Source organism: Pyrgilauda ruficollis, unplaced genomic scaffold (assembly GCF_017590135.1).
Source record: "Pyrgilauda ruficollis isolate IOZ18807 unplaced genomic scaffold, ASM1759013v1 scaffold48, whole genome shotgun sequence".
In the NCBI taxonomy this organism is placed as follows: Eukaryota; Metazoa; Chordata; class Aves; order Passeriformes; family Passeridae; genus Pyrgilauda; species Pyrgilauda ruficollis.
In genome coordinates this window covers 286,105-306,887 of record NW_024526377.1, presented here as the reverse complement: position 1 = coordinate 306,887, position 20,783 = coordinate 286,105, and the positions used below count along the sequence as shown (strand labels likewise).

General features: G+C 44.9%; 1 protein-coding gene across 9 annotated transcripts in view; it reads left to right on the top strand.

Annotated features, from left to right (window-relative positions):
• The first annotated feature begins 258 nt into the window (after positions 1-258).
• LOC121359949 (lethal(3)malignant brain tumor-like protein 3) overlaps positions 259-20,783 on the top strand; it is a 42,472-nt gene continuing 21,947 nt past the window's right edge. For 2 of the 9 annotated variants that reach the window (XM_041479358.1, XM_041479363.1), the window contains exons 1-12: positions 259-337; positions 3,460-3,565; positions 10,837-10,945; positions 11,253-11,361; positions 12,696-12,753; positions 13,781-13,869; positions 15,025-15,129; positions 15,763-15,898; positions 16,390-16,481; positions 17,424-17,575; positions 18,334-18,410; positions 20,101-20,186. In XM_041479358.1, the coding sequence (XP_041335292.1) occupies position 3,565; positions 10,837-10,945; positions 11,253-11,361; positions 12,696-12,753; positions 13,781-13,869; positions 15,025-15,129; positions 15,763-15,898; positions 16,390-16,481; positions 17,424-17,575; positions 18,334-18,410; positions 20,101-20,186 (1,014 nt within the window). In that variant the 5' untranslated portion in view covers positions 259-337; positions 3,460-3,564. Of the gene's footprint in view, positions 338-3,459; positions 3,694-10,836; positions 10,946-11,252; positions 11,362-12,695; positions 12,754-13,780; positions 13,870-15,024; positions 15,130-15,762; positions 15,899-16,389; positions 16,482-17,423; positions 17,576-18,333; positions 18,411-20,100; positions 20,187-20,783 lie in introns of those variants that run through there. The other 7 variants (XM_041479359.1, XM_041479362.1, XM_041479360.1 and 4 more) reach the window with 7 other exon arrangements.

Below are 20,783 nucleotides of genomic sequence, written 5' to 3'. Positions count from 1 at the left end.
AACAGCCCCAAATCTGATTTAGGGTTGGGGTAATTGTCTTATGGGGCACCTTGGAGGTGAGCTCTGAGGAGGGAAGGCAGGAATGCATGTGGTGGGCACCGGGCAGGTTCTGACACAACAATCAGTAGAGCACAAGATAAAAGGGCAAGAAGCCCCAAACCAGGGATCTCTCAACAAAGCTTACAACAATTAAAATCAAATTAAGAGTCTAAATAAATATGGATGGTTCAATTACTTGTAAAATTTTTTAGCTCCAACAGCCCTGTAATCCTGGACCCACTGAATGCTTCAACACTGGCTGTAAGCGTTTTAACTGGAACTTGCTGGCACAGATGATGTAAGAAATATATTTGTTTTCTGACTAAATTTAAAGATTCTAAAGGGTATTTTATGTGCCTCACTCGAGGGATGAAGAATATTGTGATGTGTATTTCAAATGAGCCATTGCAAATCTCATCTATTATTTTCCCGAAATCCCATTCCATTTAAGCTGTCACAGCTTGGGGCCCGCTTGTGCTCTTGGTGGAAACCCCCGACGCATCATTAAAATATCCTACCCCCACCTCTCTTATTGTTCCAAAATCCAAATACAAAGGAAAATAATAGTCCCAGATGAGAAGACAAACAAGTTTAACAAATGCAGAGAAGACGGGGCAATATCCTCTGTTACTCCAGCGGGACACCGTGGTCACGATTTGCTGGATGCGGGCGGCAATGGCGATGTACAGCCCCCGTCCCAAACCTCCCCTTCCCAAACCCCGTCTCAGCCGTGACCGTGCCCCAAGGCCCACGGCCGTGCCCAGGCTTCCCCGGCCGGCCCGGGAGCGGGGCTGTGCCCCTCACACCACGTGCCCCCTCCCAGTGCCCCCGTCTGCCCCGTCCCAGCGCCAGCTCTGCCCCAGTTCACGCCTATCCCAGAGGCAGTCCTGTCCCAGTGCCAGCCCTATCCCAGTTCATTCCCACCCCACGCTTCCATGTCCCGGTACCACCCCATTCCAGTGCCATCCCTACTCCAGTGCATCTCCACCCCACTGCCAGCTCTGTCTTAGGTCCTCCCCGTACCCCAAACCCAGTACCCCATACCCAGTGCCCCCCATCCCAGTACCACACACCCACTTTTCCATATCCCAGTACACCACATCCAGTACCGCCCCGCTCCCGGTCCCCATCCCCAGCCAGCGCCGCCTCCCCCGGGCCGGGGCCGCGCATGCGCTCGGGGGCCCGCGGGGCTCGCAGCGCTGCCTGGGCTCCATCGCGAGGCCCCGGAGCGGCGGCGGCGGCGGGGCCGGGGGGGCGCCGCCATCTTGGGGGGTGGGGGACCCGGAGCGCAAATGGCGCCGCGGGGCCGGGGCTGCCGGGGCCCCGCGGGGCGGAAAGTGCGTTTAAACCCCCAAAGGGGCAAACCCGCCGATGGGCGCCGGTAGAATGCGGACTTAAGTTCTTTGCACCGTCATGAAGTATTTACACTTTCTGAGGTGGTGGTTGCCCGATTTTGACCCAAGAAGTTGAGGAGAAAATCGAGGTTATCCCGCCGGGGCGCCGCTCCGGTGAACTCCTCGGGACTGTGACAACTCAAAAATACTAACAAACGTATAAATCCCGTGCAGTGGAATCCGTGCTTGGAGACCTCCCGAAAACCAGAAAGATTTAAGTTTGCAAACAGATTCTACATGACGGAAAAAGCAAAAAACCACCAAACTTTCTGGCAGCAAATTCAAAGTGCAGAACTAATGGAATAGGGATTTTGGGAGGGGATGACCGCGCTGAATAAATAGAGGGATAAATATAATCATTCAAAAGTATCGATCGGTGCGGGTGGGGGTCGGTGTGGGACAGTCTGAGCGATGTTTGGTGTCAGGAGAAAGGGATTAGAACAGTTTTGTGGGCTCCTGGTGCTGCAAGAAATCGGATTAGATTTATACTATGAAAACATTTCATTTATTCAATTACTGCCCAGATAAATTTTAAAAAATAGCCTGTAACTGGGATTAAGGGATAAAGAGCTCTGATATTTTGTGCCAAGTTGTAACAAAGCTTTCTGGTCTGTGTTTTATTATATAGTAAAACAGAAGTAAAAAGGAGGGAGAACAGGGACTTGGTGCTTCAAGCTTTCCTTCCCTACACAGCAATTAAGAGCAGTCTGGCGTGGTCTAATCAGCGTTTTGCTTCCTCAGTTTATGATCTATAATCTACTCAGATTATACCTTTTTGAGGATGGGAACAGTCTTTTCCTGAGCGAGTATTCCTGCTTGGCCATGGGAGATATGTAATAATCATTAATAGGAGTCCCCAGGGTAGTCTGCTGGATTGCAGTCTTACAAAGTAATTACAGATGCAATTAAAACAGAGGATGTTTTTGGCCTCTGTGCACTGGTTTTGCCCTAAAATTGATTGCACCTTATACTGCAAGTAATCCCATTAAAGCTGAACGTGTGTGAAATGAATTGTAATTCCTGGTGAGTGCTGGGGTGGAATCAGAGCCCAGTTTGAGCTGCTGAGGACAGCTGGGTACAACTGCTGGGCAGGTTGTGCAGGGCCAGCTCCATTGGTCTTGGCCAGAGGTGATTTATTCTGTCTTCAGGATTTCATTGCCGTGATGAGCAAATTGCAGGAGGTGAGTGGGTACACAGCTGGATGTACTCTACAGACCACTGCTGCCCCACTGACTCCTCAGGACCCAGGGTGTGTTTTATTTGCATCAGCCATGCTTTGTCAGCAATTTTATCACCAGTTTTTTATTTACTGAAATTTTAAGGCTTCACACTGATTTTTAAAAGTAGCATTGTGAATTTATTTAAAGCAGTGTCTGCAGTCTTGCTTTAAATGCGCTTAAAATTGTGTTGGTTTATCTGCAGGAGAAGGACTGGCTAGCCCTTATCTCACTTCTATCTTCATGCAAAGTGTTTAGTGCAGATACCTCTGGGTATGACAATATATTCCATTGGTGTTGAGGGTGAAGCTTCAGTGTAACCCCCTTGTCCTTTTCCATGAGTGCTGGTAGTTTTTGAGAGATGACGTGCTGCAAGCCTGGCACTGGGACATGGAATCAGATTTTCTCGCGATGACAATGGAGATCATAAAATCATGGAATACCCTGAGTTGGAAGGGACCCACAGGGATCATTGAGTCCAAGTCCTGGCACAGGACACCCCAACAATCCCACTGTGAGTGTTGTCAGACTATAGCTGTGAGGTGTCTGTGTGCCAGTCCATGCCTCACCTCTGGGCAGGAAAGTGTTCTGGAGGCCTAAATCCCATTCTCAGAATTGCACAGTTTGAATATCAAGGAAATGTAGATAAACTGGATCAAAACCAGATTGACCCACAGCAGTGATTACTCTGGGCATTTACAGTCTCTCTGTGAAATAACAAGGTGATTAATGAGTTGCATTGTTGGTTCTTCTTCCCCACACACTGTTCTCTCTGTCCCATATTTTCTGTAATTTTTAATCTATTTCAGCCTTTCCTCAAGCCCTCCAATAGTGCTGCATGGGCACAAGAGCAGGAAGAAGGAGACACAGTAGGATGAAGAATCAGATTGGAGACTTGGGGGGAAAAATGACCAAGTGAGTCCTTGTTAAGGAAGTCTGGCAGCTGCACACTCCTGCACGTGGAATCAATTACCAACCAAAGCCAACAGAGATCTGACCAAACCCTCTTTCTCCTAATTAGCATCACTCGCTGTTCTCCACAGGTGAGGTGTGAGGGCAGACATGCTTTGCTGAATTTGGCAGATTATTTTCCAGAGAATGGTTTAATTTATTGGTAAAATACTTTACCCCCAAGGAAAGGATGTTTTATTGCTAGGTTTAGCATCTTTTGGCTCACCTCCTGTTTGTTTTGGTTTGTTTTTTAAATTTCTGATTGAATCCAGCAAAGTGATGGGATAAATGCATGGCAGAGCTAAGCAAACAGGTAGAGGTTGTATTCATGAATCACACGGGATTTGTTTTGACAACACTATTTATGCTGTAGCTTTTTAACTCGGCTGAGAGAATTGGGTTTGTTCAGCCTGGAGAAGAGAAGGCTTCAAGGTGACCTAATTGCAGCTTTCCAGTGCCTAAAAGGAACCTACAAGAATGCTGAAGAGAGATTATTTACAAGGGCCTGGAACAACAGGGGAAACAGGAATGGCTTCACACTGACAGAGGCAGGTTTAGGTCAGATATTGGGAAGGAATTCTTCTGTGTGAGGGGGGGGAGGCCCTGGCACAGCTTACCCAGGGTAGCTGTGGTTGCTCCTGGATCCCTGGAAGTGTCCAAGGTCAGGCTGGAAAGGGCTTGGAGCCACCTTGGGATAGTGGAAGGTGTCCCGGCCCATGGCAGGGGGTGAGACTGGATGGAATTTAAGGTGTCTTCCAATCCCAATCCATTCTAGGATTCTGTGATTCTACTTTGGGTCACTCCTGCAGAGCATGAAGGTTTTTAAGGTGTGTAATTCCTGTGTGGCTTCAGGTGATGTTCAGAAGTGTGTTTAAGTGTTGTAGTGATTACGAGTGATTCCCAGGGACTGGGATTAGCAGCTCTCTGGTTTCAAGCCTGGAGGAGGCATTCCTGGGGATCCCAGCTGAGCCCCATGGACGTTTGTGCATGGCTCATGCAGCCCTCCCCAGAGCCATTGCCCTTCCAAGCAGGAGGAGATGAGAGTTGGGAAAGCAGCTCAGCACCAAAGACTCCTAGTGAAAGCCATAAAACTGGAAGTACACTCTGTTTCTGCTCCTCTCTTTCCATAAAGGTTTTGTGCCTTCTTTTGTGTCCCTCCCAGTCTGTTTGGAATAGGTCAGAATGTCCAGCATGGCACCGAGTGCCTGTAAGGACAGGAGAGAGGAGCTGCTGCCACATGGCTGTCACGGTGTCACCCAAACCTACAGAACAGGCAGGAACGTGGGTGTGGTGGCAAAGGGGGACCGTCAGACTCGACGAGGCAGCACTGTCAGGTGTGTGATCCATGTGCTCCTTGGGAACGCTGGAATGCCGGCTGGCATCGGCAGGGAGGTGCTGGGAGTGGAACGGGCACACATTCAGCAGCCACAGCCTGTGCCAGTGCTTTTCTTCTGACTGCTGACATAGATACGTGAGTGTGTTTTTGACACAGCCGTGTCAGCAAACCAAGATGAGCAGCTCAAAGACTCCAGCAGTGCTTTGGGCTTCATTCTAGGATGAACTGCTGGTTTAGAGTAAACTCACAATTTTGCTGTCTGATCCTATGAGCTGATTGAGATCACATTGCCATGGTGCTGTTTATTTGTCTCCCAGTGCAATACCATACCATAATCCATATGTTATCATGTGCTTAGGGGAAACTTGGAAGGGCTCTGTTGTACAAATGAGCAGGACAAACTCCTGAAAACCCAAGTACTTCATCTTGTGGTCCTGTGGCAGAACCTAGACAAAAAGTGTTTGCTTTTCCTCTGTATCAGCCAAAGCATCCCTCTCCTTTCCTAGATCCTTTTCCCACTCTAATCTTCCAGAGCAATCTTTTCCTTGATTTGTTGTTAAAATTTTTCCCTCTTAATGGGAAACAAAAATTAGTAAGAAGTGTAATGGGCAGCTCGGAATTTTTCAGTTCTGAATTTTGTCTTTTTTTCCCTTCACTGACATAGACAGTCTCTTCACAGCAATAAATGCTTGCTGGTGGCTACTGGCACTTTCTTTTGAGGCATTGGTACAGTTCCATTGCAGGCTCTGAAGGTTCATTTCAGTCCCTAACTGATGAGGCTGGGGTTTTAGTTGATAACGCTGTTAGTTCAGCCTTGCAAAATATTGCTTGCCTGAGGTGAGTAACAGGTTTTGATGGGTGAGTAAAGCATCATCAGTCATCATCACAACCAAGTACAGACGAGGTGGCTGTGTCTGAGCTCCTAAGTGTTCTGAGCAGTTCTGACTTTAGTTGTGCTGCAAGGAGTCATGATGGGGTTTGTGTGTTTGTGTTTAAAGTGCAGCTCTGTTCCTCACTGATGGCACAGGAGAGCCTGGCAGATGTCACATGTCAGGTGTCAGACACTGCTGCAGAGCTCCCAGGAGATGGGAGGTCTCAGAGCCAGTTTGCACTGAGTGAGAGGAGCAGCTCTGCTCAGCTCCTGCCCTGTTTCAGGGCAGAAAGGTGATTTGTAAATCAGTTATTCCCAGAACAGCACAGTATTAGATGGTTCCCTTGATGCCAGGTGCTTGTTGAATAGGATTTTCCCTCCTGGTCCATGGAAACTTAGCCAGAAATGCTGTAAACTTCATGTTAATACTTGATTTACAGTCTTTGGGTTTATTGCACCATTTCATTCCTCACCAGAGAGAGACACTGAAATCCTCATCTCATTGGAAATTATCCTGGCAGTGCCTGAAATGGGATTTCTGTTGAAATGTTTCTCTTCCCATTCAAGTCTGATGGTGTTTATAGAAGTAGAGTGACCCTCCATCCACCCATTTAGCCTTCACACTCACTTTGAGTGAACTTTTACCCTTTATGCTTCTTGGGGTTTTGTTTTTTTTTTTTTTGTTTTTTTTTTTTTTTTTTTTTTTGTTTTTGTTTTTAATTTTTCATCTCCTGACAAAGGTAAGATGTATGTTAAAAGCCAAAGCTGGTTTTCTACAGTAACAATAAGGTGGTTTCCTAAGCCTGCACTGGTTCAGGGGCAGAAATGAGATCAAACCCTGAGTATTTCTGACCTCTTCCTATGGATTCCCTGTCTAAAGATAAAGCATAGAGGTCTGGGTGGAAGCATATTAATTAGGCTTCATTATCTCTGCCAGCCTGGCAATCATTTATCATTTCATAAATCTGAATCTGCAACTTGGAACTGAATGACTCATCTCAGTTTGCAGTATCTTCTTTTGCCTTAATGTTTCTGAGACTTAAAATGCTAAAGATGAATAGAAATCACAAACTGGGACAAACAAGGAATGTTTGGGCCTGACTATTGTTCTTCAAAATGTTTCATGTTAGTTTCTACTCTCCTTTTAATTGTCCTATTTGCTGCCTTTTATTGGATTGTCTTGATTTTATTGCAGATTTTACTGATAAGGGAGCGTTATAAGAAAAGCAATTTCTTTATTATATTTTTGTGTTGGTTTTACTGGATTTATAAAATGCAGAGATGAGAAAGACCAATTATTTTATCAGGACTTCTCTGGTTAAGTTCAAGATTATTTTCTGCATTGTGATTTTTGACAGTTTTCCTGGCCCAGTTTGAAGTAAATTCTCCAAGTTAATTACTTCTGTCCAAGTAACTTCCAAACTCCTTCTCCCAGAGGGAGCTTTGTAAATAACCTTGACACTTGAGCTTCTTTATTTTTAAAGCCTGAACGCAAAGAATAAAATCTAAAAAGGGATGGGCTTGCCTTTGTTGAAACTGGCAACCAAGCATTTGCTACAAACAAATGTTTATAGATGTACAAGGCTACGTCAAATATTAATATATTAAATACCACCCAACACAAGCTCATTGAGTCCAATTCCTGCCTCTCCCTGCAGCCGAGGGGATGTGGATGTGTTCTGTGACCCTGAACACGGACACCGGCCGCAGATGTTCCACACCTGCAGTTCCAATAAACCAGTGGAAGCTGGGGAACTCCTGCAGAGGTTGTCCCAGAGATATTTGCTATTGCCATTTTCAAACATCTGTCCTGCTTTTGGCCCAATTAAAATAATGATAAAGAGCTGTGGTGGTGCTGGGATTGGAGCTGCAGGAATGCTGAAGTGTCCTGTGTTGGCCTGCATCATGTCTGTGGGTCTGCCTTTGGCTGAATTATGCTCACACTGAGCCTGTAGGTAGGAAGTTGAGCACCTGGAAGGCTTCAGGTCAAGAATGGAGTTCAGGGGCAAACAGGGCTGTCATGAACCAGAACCAAGGTCTGATGGTGACAAACCTGGGCTTCTGTGTTACAGGAGGGGGAGTGGCTGTTGACCTTCATTTGCAAATGAAGGTATTCAGCTGTTCTGTTCCTTTGTGCTGAAAACAAATACACACAATTGCCTTCAAGGCTGCAAGTTCTGAGTCTTGGGGAGGAAAATATCAATTTCCAGTGAGATAAATTTGAGCTGAAGGAACTTGAGAGCTCTGAAAAATCAGGTTGTTTTTACCACGTCAGGCATTCAGAATCAGGCCCCCAACGTTCAACCTGTGTTCATAATCTTCCTTTTCTTCCTCCTCCTCCCTTTGAGCAGTGGGGAAGGGCTATGAAGGACCTTAAGCTATGAGGAAACAATTCTGCCAGCAGATGTGAATAAACCTTCATGTTTGGGGTGTTCTGAGATCAGTGGTCTACACTCCCATAAAACATGGAATTGGTCCATTGACTCCTTTGGGTTATTTTGCAGTGGTGTGACTTTTGCCCTGTGTTCAATCCAAGTCATTACACTTCTGCTTCTTACCCAGCAGTAACATTCCATTGCAGAAAGAGCTTCACTTTTATTGATTCCTCCTAATAGCAGAGAATCAACAAAGCACCACGTTATTTATTAGACTGAAAGACACCAAATAATAATGTGTTGTTTTATATTAGATGATCAAGTGTAAGAACCCTCAGTACCTTGGTGTCATGGTTTGACGAGGAAGTGAGGTTTTGGGAAAGTTATAGTCAAACAAATCAGTGGTTAGATTTTAAAAAAACAGATTTTTAGTGGATCTGGTTGGAATGTTCAGCTGGAACACAATAACTGGCTGCCCAGAGAGCTGCTTTATCCTTAAGATGCCAAATAGAATTTTTTTTTCCTGTTTAATCCTTTTTCCTCCTCTCCCTTTTATATTCCAGTTCTTGCATGCGCAAAATGCATTTTTCCTTAATACCATTCAGGAACATCTCTGGAAGGACAGATTATTTCTGGAGTGTTTGTGTGGATTTCATATTAGCAAACCTGCTCCACTGAGCTCTGTTGTGTAAAGGAAGATTCAGTCCTGATAGTAAATTCTGCATTTCCAGAACTTAGGAATGAAGAATAGAGCTGTGGGATGAAACTGGAGGTTTTCCCCATGATCAGCCAGGCCTCACCCTCAGATCAGAGACTGTTAGTAAAGATGCTCATTGTTTTTCTAATACAAATTTTTGTGTTCTGGGATTTGGGTTGGGCTTCCCCAGCTCACCTGGTCACAGGTGCACTGTGAGATTTTGGCAGGAGGGAGCCCCAGCCTCCGTCTGCACCGGTTTGGGCAGAACCAGAACTGTTCATTCATGTGCAGGGGCATCACTGCCCTGGAGACCTCTGCTCCTGCAGTACCATGGGCACCTTCCCAGCTCCTGGGCACAGGAACTCTGTCTGGAACAGCATGTGGAGCTTGGGGATCTCCTTCCACTGTCCTTCTGCCATGGCACTGAGCTGTCCCATCAGCCTCTGCCCCTGGAATCTGCACCAGGATGCTGCTGCTTCTGAAGTGTTTGAGGGAGATGAACAGGATGGAATCCTGCAGGAAGCTGAGTCCACTTAGAATTATCATTTCTTCAGAATGGGACATTTCTCTTTGTGTTGAAATGAAATGATGCTCTGTCTCCTTCGGTCTGCAAAGAAGAATGTGAGCCTTCCAGAAGCAAGTCCAGCATCTTTGAAGCTTTAAGAAATACAAGCTTTAGATAAAGAGAGGGAAGAACATTTGGGATGAAGCTTTGATAGGGTGCTGGAGGCAGGATCCTGAGGCCAGGAAGCACACAGGAGTAGAAGGCGGGGCTTCTCCATTCAACAAAGGAGCCCTGTTTCAGAGTGAAGCAAATGCTTTCAGACTGAACTTTCAGTGAAGTGCAGATGGCTGAGAAAAGGTCTCAGACTAAGGAAGTGCTTGGAATGAAAGCTTTGGAGCAGAGCTTGCAAATGCAACCACCTTTGACTTGCCTCTTTCATTCTGGAGTTCAGTAGCTCCATAATGCACACAGTAAGGAAGATCAAGGAATGGGTAATCTTTGCAGCTATTGGCTCATCAGAAAGGTGGTTTTTTTAGTTTAATTTTTTTATGCTTGGTTGCATTTACAGGTCAGGAGTAATAAAAGATGCATAGTGACACTATTTAACACACTTTAATAATTTTATCTGGACCAGTAAAGTGTTCCTGCATGGCCTGTGTTTTAAGCTCCAAGGATGAATCTCTGAAGTCTGCCACGTATCATGCCTTTTCCAAAGCTGCCCTATGTGTGTCTGGATGGGTTTTCTGGTTCTGCATCTGGAATTTCTGTGATGTCCTTGGCAGGACAGGCTGAGTGTGTGCAGGGCTGTGCTGGAGCAGGGGTGAGTGTCAGACCCCTCCCTCCTTCCCAGCTCTCTGTCCTCCCCTTAGCGGCACAGGGAGATGGGAATGGGGGTTATCACAAGGTTGTTTCTGTTGCTGCTCAGGGAGAGGAGTCAGAGTCCTTCCCTGCTCCAGCAGGGAGTTCCTCTTGTGGGAGACAGTTTTTCACGAACTTCTCAAAGTGAGTCCATCCCATGGGCAACAGTTCTCCACAAACTGCTGCAACGTGGGTCATTCTTCTCCGGGGTCAGCTCTTCAGGCTGTTCAGCATCGCTTACTTTGTAAATCACCAGTTTCCTTTGATGAAATTACTCACTGTTTCAGCAGAGCTCCCTCACAATAGTATCAAGGAGTCATGAACGTTGGAAAAGACCTTTAAGATCATCAAGTCAACCAAGATGTGCCTGAGAGTGCTATTGGAGACCAGTGCTCCAAAATAAAAACATTACAAATAAAAGGGGGTTTTCTCTGCCTAGCTGGTGTGGCAGCACCCTGGTGATAGTTACTTCCCTCACAATGGGATATGAGTGTCAGTTAATGAAAGTTTATAAAGGACTTTGACAGAACTCATTGCCTGAAAGGTGTTTTAACATTTTAATTTGATAGTTGTCTTTTTCTTTACTCCTGCAGTGCCAAGACAAGCCGTGCCCTGCTCTGATTCCCAAACCTGCGAGCAAATGGATTGCTTTGAGAATGGAAAGAGTTGCAATCAAACAGGCTCCCAGCAGCACAGGGAGAGGTACAGAAATCCCAGATTTTTCCCATTTTTTGTTTGAAATCACTTAAAGGGAGCATGGTGTTGCTGTGAGTAGAATGAACCTGTCAGACCAAGTGTTACAGTTCTATATCCAGGAAATCCTGCAGACACCTTTCATTTCTTCAGGTCCTCAGCCCAGGCCTCCTCATTCCAAGATGTTCAGAGACACTGGAAACAGTGCAGGAATAATGTTTTAATTTTATATTGTTTTTAATTTTGGATGTTTAATGATATCAAAGACATTCCAGATAAGTGCAGAAATGGGAAATAATGGAAATCTTACTACCAGCAGTGGCTGTCAAGTGGCTGAGGCTGGCAGACCTGTCAGACGTCTCCGGAGGAAGAGAAGATTGCCTCTGGATTCGGAGGATGAGGAGGAAAATGCATATGAGGATGAGGTAAATGAGGCTGCATGTACTTCCTTTAAGGAGAGCTGTGAAAAGCAGGGGCAGTTGTCTCAGAGTTCCTTGTGCAGTGACAACTGGGCTGAGGGAGCTTGTTCTGTACCCAGGGAATGGTCTGAGTCTGATCCTGATTTACATCAGTGATGGGAATATCTGTTCTGAGGAGTCACAGGGGTGAATGAATAGCTCAGGTGAAGTGAAAGTCAGGAGTTCACAGTAATAACACCACATGTCTCCAGAATAGCCACACTCAAATACTGGTGTGTGTAGATCAGTGTCAAACCACAGGGTTTGTTTGGGTTTTATTACATACTTACATGTACTCTCACTGCACCACCAGAAACCTGTATTAGTGGTGTATAAACAGCAGTACCTCAGTCCTGATCTGATCTTTCCTTCATTTTCCTGCAGCCCCTAACTCCCTCCTGGGGCCCCGTGCTCTGCTCCTGCCCATCAGTGCCGCTCTGAGCCATTTTATGTTTATTCACATAATGCAGGGTTCTGTATGGCAGAACAGGGGCAATAAAGCTGCAGCCTTTGCTGTTATGGGCAGTTTAATTCATTGTCTTGCTCAGCTTTTCTCTGGGATGTGGGTGAGATGTTTTAAGGGATGGATGTTTTCAGAAGTCCTTGCAGTCTGTCTCTTCCCCCTTCTCCTCGTTCTCATTAGAAACTGTGCCCCTGTGCCTTCTGGGGAGTGTTTGGCAGGCAGCTTTGTATGGCACATTTTGCCTGGTTTTGGTTTGCTCTGAGAAATGACAGCCTGGGAGGAAGCAAGGCTGAGTTTGCAAACACACAGAAGAAATGGGAATGATGGTGGGGCGTGGAGTGTGACACAGAGAGACCACATTGTCTGGGGTGCTCATCTGTGACAGGAGTTACTTGAAGCTTCTGCTTCCTTCAGGGCTTCATCACTTCCCTTTTTCCCCCGTATCCATTCCCTTGCATAGATGGATGTAAGAAAGGGGAAGGAAAAAGGAGTGTTCCAGTAAGGCTGCTGATGTGAGCAGCAAATTCTGCATTGCAGAGAGCAGATCCTCTGTATTGTAATGGAGATTTTGGTCCTGTGCTGCTCTTTAACAGCCACATTTAAATGAACTTCAGTAGCATATATTAAATGACTTGTAAAGCACTTTGGGATACCAAGATCAGCATTATCTGTGTAACATTCCCTCCTGATGGTCTTTCAGGGTTGTTCAAGAGACAGCAATGCTGGCTAGTAGTCCTTTTAGATACCTGTTACATCCGTGTTGTACCTGCATTGTGAGATGATCAGAGGGAGGGAAAAACAATCTTGCTAAACTTCTTTTTAACATATCTGTGTCTAGGAGAAGAATAAATCAAATAATATGAAAAGCCGCAGAAACACTAAACCAATAAAACAAGGTGAGCTAAGCTCATAGTCTCTTTTCTTTAATGTTTATAGATTTTTTTAGTAGCTATTATAAAGTGAATAATAATAAACAGAAGAATAAAGGACAGGAGAGCTCATTTCACATTCAGAACAGCTTATTAGGTACATAACCCTTTTACCATTGTCAGCTTCAGAGGTGTATTAGCAGGAGTATCCTGGATTTGCCTGCATGATGGATACAGGGTAAGGATCTAGAAGGAGCCAGCTTCATGCAGAGCTCTCTGAAGACAATAAGAATCTTTTTTTCATTAACTTTGGAGAGCTTCAGCCACAGCCTACAGTGTTAAGTAGAAAATAAATTGTAAACAACATGATTGATTGTAGATTATGAGTTAAATGTATTAAATACCTTAATATATGTAACTGGGTGGGAGAGTTTTAATATACATTTAGAATGTAATTTTCTGTGTGTATGACTGTGGTTCTACTACAATGAATCCAAGTTGTTGTCATCATCTGGGAGCTGCCTCTGTAGTAGATTCATTGTGTTATTAGGAGGTTATAAATATATGTGTGTATATAAAAAATACTGTGAATTTAGCAAAAAAAATCACTTATTTTATTTTAGGCTTATTTTAGCTGCAATTATATGCCTCTCTTTGCTGCCTGTTAGTTTATATTTAACCCCTTATTCCTCTGTGAAATGTCAGGAGGAGGAATTAATTCCCATAATTTAAAGTTTTTCTGTCTTGTCCGGACTTTCCCTTGGCACTTTCCCCCGGGCAGCTTGCCAGCAGTCCAGATGCCACAGTTCATTTGACCTGTGATACAATAAATTTTCATTTCCTGAGGAATGAGCACGGTTTTCCTATTGCTGAAATTTCCAAAAGCAAGCAAAAGCAAAGAAGGGAAGCAAAACCTTTCCTCAGAAGCTGAGTAACACTGCCTCTTCTGGGGTGCCACAGCAAACGTGGGAGGAGAAGGAAAAAAGAGGAGCAGAAGCAGAGCAGGAGGCATCAGAGAGAGGCTTTCATTTTCTTGTTGTTTTTGATTAATTAGTGCTTCCTGGAAAGAAGAAGGTATGGAACTGGTCTTCCTACTTGGAAGAGGAACAGATGCCAGCTGCTCCCCAAAAGCTGTTCAGAGAGGTTGGCAGGTTTTTTCACTCTCTTGCTGTTTTTCTTGGGCAACATCACAGGATTACTGGCAGTCACAGGATTACCAGCTCGGTGGAGGTGGGACTGAAGACCACCCTTAAGCTAGCACTTGTCTTTCTGAGTTGCTTTGGTACAAGTAGGCCAGGGAAACAGGCATTTGCCCTGGGTGTCTCATCCCAGACCAGGGTGTAAAAAATGCTGGTTGAATCTCACAAATAAGCAGCAGCTGTTTGGATCTGATCTGCTCTGCTCTGGACCAGTTAGGCAGCTTCCAAGAATGGCTGGGGAGGGACAGCCTGCTGTCTGTCACATATCCTGTGGGACTGTACAGAGCCCTCCCAGCCTGTCCCTGTGGGAAGCCATGAGTCTGCTGGCTCAGGGGATGGTGTGGGCACGGTGGGGAGTGCCAGGAGGGAGGGTGCATGGCACATGGCAGTGCCAGAGGCTGAGTTCAGCTTGGTGAAGCTGCCTCTGCACCTCAGTTAAATGTGCAGCTCCCAGTGAGCTCTCCAGAGCCCAGAGCTGTTGGTCCTTCCAGAAGGAGCTTAAAAGGAAGGTCCAGTCCTGCACTGGATCATTTGCAATCCCAGTTCAGGGTGCTTTTAAACTTTTACTGTATTTCAACTGTTTCACTTGGATTAAGACTGCAGATAAATGAAAGACACAAATGTTTTCTAGAATAACTGTAAAACTAGGCTGCAGATCAAGCCTGCCTTGTCCCTTTCACCATTTGAAGATGACCAGTTACCTTTTGGTGAGAGTCTGGACTGACACAAAGTGATTGATTGTAGCTTTCCCAGCTCTTAGATTCTGCATTGAGCTGGGAAGGGGATTCTTTTGTGTTTGAGAAGAGCTCATTTCTGCATCTGCTCAAAGGTGTGTTTGTAGCTAATTGCAACAGTGCAGTGGTTTTGAGAGATTAATTAGAATAAGGAGTAAATGTGAATTATGGTGATGGTGCCATTACTGATCCCTGAGCCTGTACCTGTCTGTTGGAGCCACAGTCACTTGGGGTGGGATTTTCTTCTCTGAGTTGAGCATTTGAAGCCTGAAATATAAAAATTGAAGTCTTAAGTATGTTATGACTGCTCTGCAATAGATTTTGTCTTTAGGAATTAAAAACAAATGTTTCTTTCCCCCTCACAGTATCAGTCATTCCCGCAAGGCCGAAATGGATTTAAAGTTGGAATGAAATTGGAAGGGGTGGATCCTGAGCACCCCTCTCGCTTCTGTGTTCTCACAGTTGCTGAGGTAGTTGCTTTTCTTGTTTTTGATTCCAAAAGTCCCATGTACATCTATAATTTTTTTTCAATAAAAACTAGAAACATAAGAATAATAGTACTTTAGTTAGTTAATTAATGGTAGGAGTTCAAGGTGACACTGAAAGAAAGGTGTTATGTAATTAAGGATCTTTGCCTGAAATCTTACTGGCATATTTTTGCATTTGTAACTAAGAATAGCAAACCTGTTAATTGCCTGTAGTGAACAGATATGAAAAAGAACAATGCCATGAGGCCCTATGACTTAGTAAATAGAAACAAGTCAGAATGCTTTTATGCAGCTTCAGTTATGTGAAATCTGGGTTGATCTGGTATAGACATTTATATTCTGTGGCTGCTTTTGTACTCCAGAAATGTGTTCATGGATGGGGCAGGGGCTCAGGGAGGTTCCACTGACCAGTTCTATTTCCAGCTGTTTGAAGTGGGGAAAGAGGAGCATGGAAACTGGGAGAGCAAATTAGTTAAAATACAATTAGAGTTTCTGAGAAATAAATGCGATCCTAAGTTACTTTCTCTGTAAGTGCAAATATGAGGGAGTGTTTTATTAGTGATTATTTTTCTCCTTTGTGACCCTTGGTGATAATCAGAGCTTCTCTCACTGTAGGTGCAGGGGTACAGGATGCGGCTGCACTTTGATGGTTACCCAGAGTGCTACGACTTCTGGGCTAATGCTGATTCCTCAGACATCCACCCTGTGGGCTGGTGTGAAAAAACAAGCCATAAGCTGCTCCCTCCTAAAGGTATGACAGAAAATAGAGCAGTGTATAAGAAACCATAAATTCTACTAAGATATCCTGTCTCTGCATATTTCATTTTTAGTGTGATTTCATCGTGGAACTCAATCTGAGAGGCTAAAGGGTAGAGATTTAACTAACACAGTGACTCACAAAAGAGCAAAATATCTTCTCTGTGATATTCCCAAAGACTGACATTATTAGTTACAGTAGAAACTCTGGATTGAATGTCTCTCTGTGCTTCAGAACTTGCTTCTTTTCTGTGTTCAGTTCTTTCCTGCATTCAATTTCCTAGAAACATTTGAAGGTTGAGATTAATGATTGGACATTATGGTGAAAAAGAGAGAGCTGGTTTAGTTGAAATGCCCAGCCTCTGGAGATCATAGCAGGGCAGTTATCATGCAGAGTTCATATCCTTTACAGGTAATTTCCATTTATGAAAAACCCACCAGAATGTACCAGGGCCATGGAAAACAATCTTTTTTCTCTCTTCCTAGGTTTCAAGGAGGGAGAATTTAATTGGACTACTTATCTGAAGAACTGCAAAGCTCAAGCAGCTCCAAAAAGCCTTTTTAAAACCCTCAGCAGTGTAAGTGGTGATATGGAATAGAAGGGGTTTCAATAGGTCTGGTGCTAAGTGAGTTTTGACCAGAACAAGTATGTGGTTTTAATATGCTTATGTCAGAGGTACAACCATAGTACAATCAGATGCAAACTACTTCCTGCTGTGTTTTATTTTTAAGAAGGAAAACTCGTACAATTTTTCTTTCTTTCCCCAGTCACTGACTTTCCAGAGAAAGAATTTGTATTTCCCTTCCTCCTTAATGCTGGAGGAAGAGATTTACTGAACCATTTATTAAATATATTACAGCCATCTGTTTTACTGTGCCCCTACAGTCAAGATATTTGTGTCACTTTCATCTAGTTTAATCATTTCCAAAATAATTTCTGGATTCCAGCAGCATGCTCATGTGTGCCGTGGGATTCATTGTGGAGCTGTGGATCTTGAGCATTTGTCATCCTTCCCCACTGGTGCTCTCTCAGTGGCTGTTAACCTCAGTTCCTGTGAAATCCTCCATCCCATTCCATGTTACTGGGATGACATGAAGCCCACGGGCTGGTGGATTGGAGGCTGCACATGGACAGTCACTGACTCCAGTAGGATCAGGGCCCAGCTCTGCCCTACTTCCCACTCAGTCACTTCATCTTCTTGAAGACTCTCCTAACGTTTCCACCTGTAAAAGAGGATGTGCAATGCCCATTATCCTCAGCAAATCACTGCAGGGTGTCTCAGCCTGGGAGGCTGCAATGGTCAGTGTACCTGGAAATGCTGGTTTTTTGAGCCACATTAACTATTTTCAGTAATAGTCACCGCCAGGACTCAGGGAAAATCATGTCTGCAAACCTCTTGATAGTCACTGTAGTGTGTTTTGGTCTGTGGGTTTTGGGGTCAAAGGAGTTTATAAGGGGGATTTCAATGGCTTGGTCAAGAATGTGGCTGATTTCTCTTTCCTGGTGTCCTGTTCCTCAGCCTGTCACACCTTCTGGGTTTCGTCTGGGAATGAAACTGGAGGCAGTGGACAAGAAGAACCCGTCACTGGTTTGTGTCGCCACCATCACAGACATGGTGGAAAACCGGCTGCTGATCCATTTCGATAACTGGGATGAGAGCTACGACTACTGGTAAAAGACTCTATTTCTGATACATGTCTGAAGGTAGACTGGCTTTGTGTTAAATGCAGGCCCTAAAGTTGGGATCTTATATCAGTTTTCAGGCATCTGAATAATTACTTGGGGTTTTCACAAAGTTGCCCGGTAGTTCCCTTTCTGTTTGGGTGCTGGGCAGGTCAGTACAGAGCCACTGGGGGTTGCCTGAGCTGTCTGGGAAGCATTGGAAGTAAGAAAACTTGTGGTGCCTGAAGGGGCTCCAGGAGGGCTGGAGATGGTCTTTGGACAATAGACGGAGGGACGGGACAAAGGGAATGGCTTCCCACTGCCAGAGGGCAGGGTTAGATGGGATATTGGGAAGGAATTGTTCCCTGGGAGGGTGGGCAGGCTCTGGCACTGGTGCCCAGAGCAGCTGTGGCTGCCCCTGGATCCCTGGCAGTGCCCAAGGCCAGGCTGGACAGGGCTTGGAGCACCTGGGGACAGTGGGAGGTGTCCCTGCCATGGCAGGGGTGGAACGGGATGGGCTTTAAGGTCCCTTCCAACCCAAACCATTGCAAGATTTACTTTGTATTTCCCTTTCTTTTGGGACAGCTTGAATGCCTTGAAAATCCAGTGTTACACATTCTAACAAGGCAGTGCTTGTCTTCTACACCGTGATCACACCCACTGAAAGCATCTGCTCACCCAGCAAAGGCCTATCAGACAGCATTTGAAATCCTGCCTTTCTTTTTGCTTTCCATCTGACTGGTGCCAACTTTCCCTCTTTGATTCAGGTGTGAAACGAGCAGCCCATATATCCATCCTGTCGGCTACTGCCAAGAAACTGGAACCCCACTGACAACACCACCTGGTAGGTTGCAAGTGAGACTTACTTCCTGCCTCAGCCAAAAAAACCTGCAAACTATATCTTCCACGTAATTACATACTTGCAGGTTCTATGTTCGCTTCTGAACTCTTTACTGCCTGAACAATATTGTTGTTCCTGCTTTTTGCTGCTGCAATTTATGTTGTTTCATAGTTCATTGAAGAAATCTGTCTCAGTTTGAAAAGACAGGTGTCTGTTAAGGAGGGCAGGAGCCTCTCTTGAAATGGAAAATGTAAACCACCCCCCTCCAAATTATTATAATTTTGAAATTAAGGGACTCTCAGGCAAAGATATAGGAATAGGAATAACAGTTCTTTATTAGGGAAAAAGCTAGGACAAAAGGGAACAGGGTTTAGTAATTTATAATTGAATTTGATTTTGGAAGGGAGAAAGGGAGAAGGATTTTCAGCATTTTCTTCAAGGTGAGTTGGGAGAAAAAGGGATCTGTACCATGATTTCCTAGATGGAATTTCTGGAAATCACAGAATACTCTGGGTTGGAAGGACCCACAAGAATCATTGAGTCCAACCCTTAAATGAATGGCCTGTACAGGGATTGAACTACAGCCTTGGCACTGTTAGCACCATGCTCTAATGATTTCCTAGATGGAATTTCTGGAAATCAAGGAGTAACTGAATCCACATCTCTTTCTGCTGTACTGGAATTTGGTAAATGAAGAGAATGTTGGCACATAAGAGAGGACAGAATGTACAGGGAAACCAGTGTTGTTTTCAGGCCTTGGAAGTGCACATTCACCTTAAAAATAGCAAACATAAAAAAGTAAAGCCTGACATTTGTCAGATTGACAGCCCTGGAGCAAGAATTCCTGTAGTTGCTCTATTCCAGGTTCAGTGGAGCAGGAATCACTGCCCAGTCCCTCTGCATGGGGGGAATTGGCCTCGGTGTCTTCACCATAGATGTAGAAGGGGTCATGAACATTCCCTCTCAGCAGCACCACATCTGTCCCTGCTCCTGGAAGGTTCAGCAGGGCAGGACTCTGCAGTTCTCTGCTCATATCAGGATTTCTTGTGCCCCCACAACACCTGCAGCCAGTTCTGGTCTCTCTCCTGAAGGATTTAAATGCAGCATTTTGCAGACTGTGCTCTGCATTTAGTCACTGCACCCTCCTGCCAACAGGAACCTGTCCTGGGGGTAAACATTACTGAAATAGGAAAAACGTAGAGCAGTTTCTTAAATGCAATTGCCAGGGAGACATCTCACTGTTGTTAGAGCAGCACACCCATGGAGCCTTTTCTTTTCTCTCCAGGCTGCTGGGTTTACTCAGCCTGGGTGAGCAGGCAGCAGGAGAGGAGAAAGTTCTACAGTCTTACAGGTGCTCACACAGAGAGCAGTTAATAAAACAGGAAATTAATGTAGTGATGCCATTACACAACACAGAATCCTCTGTCTAGCTCACAATTGGAGTTTTCTTTAGAGAATAAGAATTGATTAAGCTGTGCAGAAGTGAACTCACCAGGGTTCAAGCCCAGTGTAAAACTGGGGAACTGGCAGAGCTGCTCTGGGTTCTGGAGGTGGTGGGTAGGAGCAAACAGGCCACTTTCCAGCACCATCCATTGTAAGTGCTCATTAGAGTGTCACAGAGCTGCCTTTTTGCTGTCTGTAACAGTAAATGTGGGGTTTTTCTTACAGAAGTGTTTATTCTCTGTTTTTTCAGGACACAGGGATTCCAAAGCCTTCTCATGGGAGAAATACTTGGAAGAAACTAATTCCCAAGCAGCCCCAGCAAGAGCCTTTAAACTGGTATGTGAATGTCTTTGATTGCTCTTGCTCAGGTGCTGTTATCCACCCTTTTTTGCTGGAGGCTTTATTTGAGCATGGTTCACCTTGTCTGTGCGAGGAAGGTGAAACTGTAGTTTACTTTGAGTTTAAGATCATCTCAGTGCTGCTAAAACAAAAACACACAGCAAAATACAAGATTTTTTTGTTTTTTAATGCTATGGAAGGCTGGCTTGGAAAGGGTTTTTGACTTAAGTATCTTCAGTGGCTCCATTAGCAGATTTAAGGGCAGAGCCTTCAGTCCAGAAGCTTCCAGAGGTAAGTGGGAAGTGCCTGGCAGAGGGCACAGAGAGGAGAAAGAGTGCAGTTATCTGGTGTCCCCTCTACATGAAGTTTTAAAAACCTTTCTAAAATGCACCTTGCAGTTGTGCAGATCCGTACTTCCCTGGCTGGTGAGGCTGGAATTAAGGTAGAGAAGTTCATATCAAGGATTTACGTGTGCTGATACAGATCGTAGTCCTTCTGGGGAGGAGCCAGCTGTGCCCTCCACAGAAATAAATGTATTAACAGATGAAAGAGCATCTCTACCAAGCCCCTAAGTCCATCCTGCAGACTCAGTGT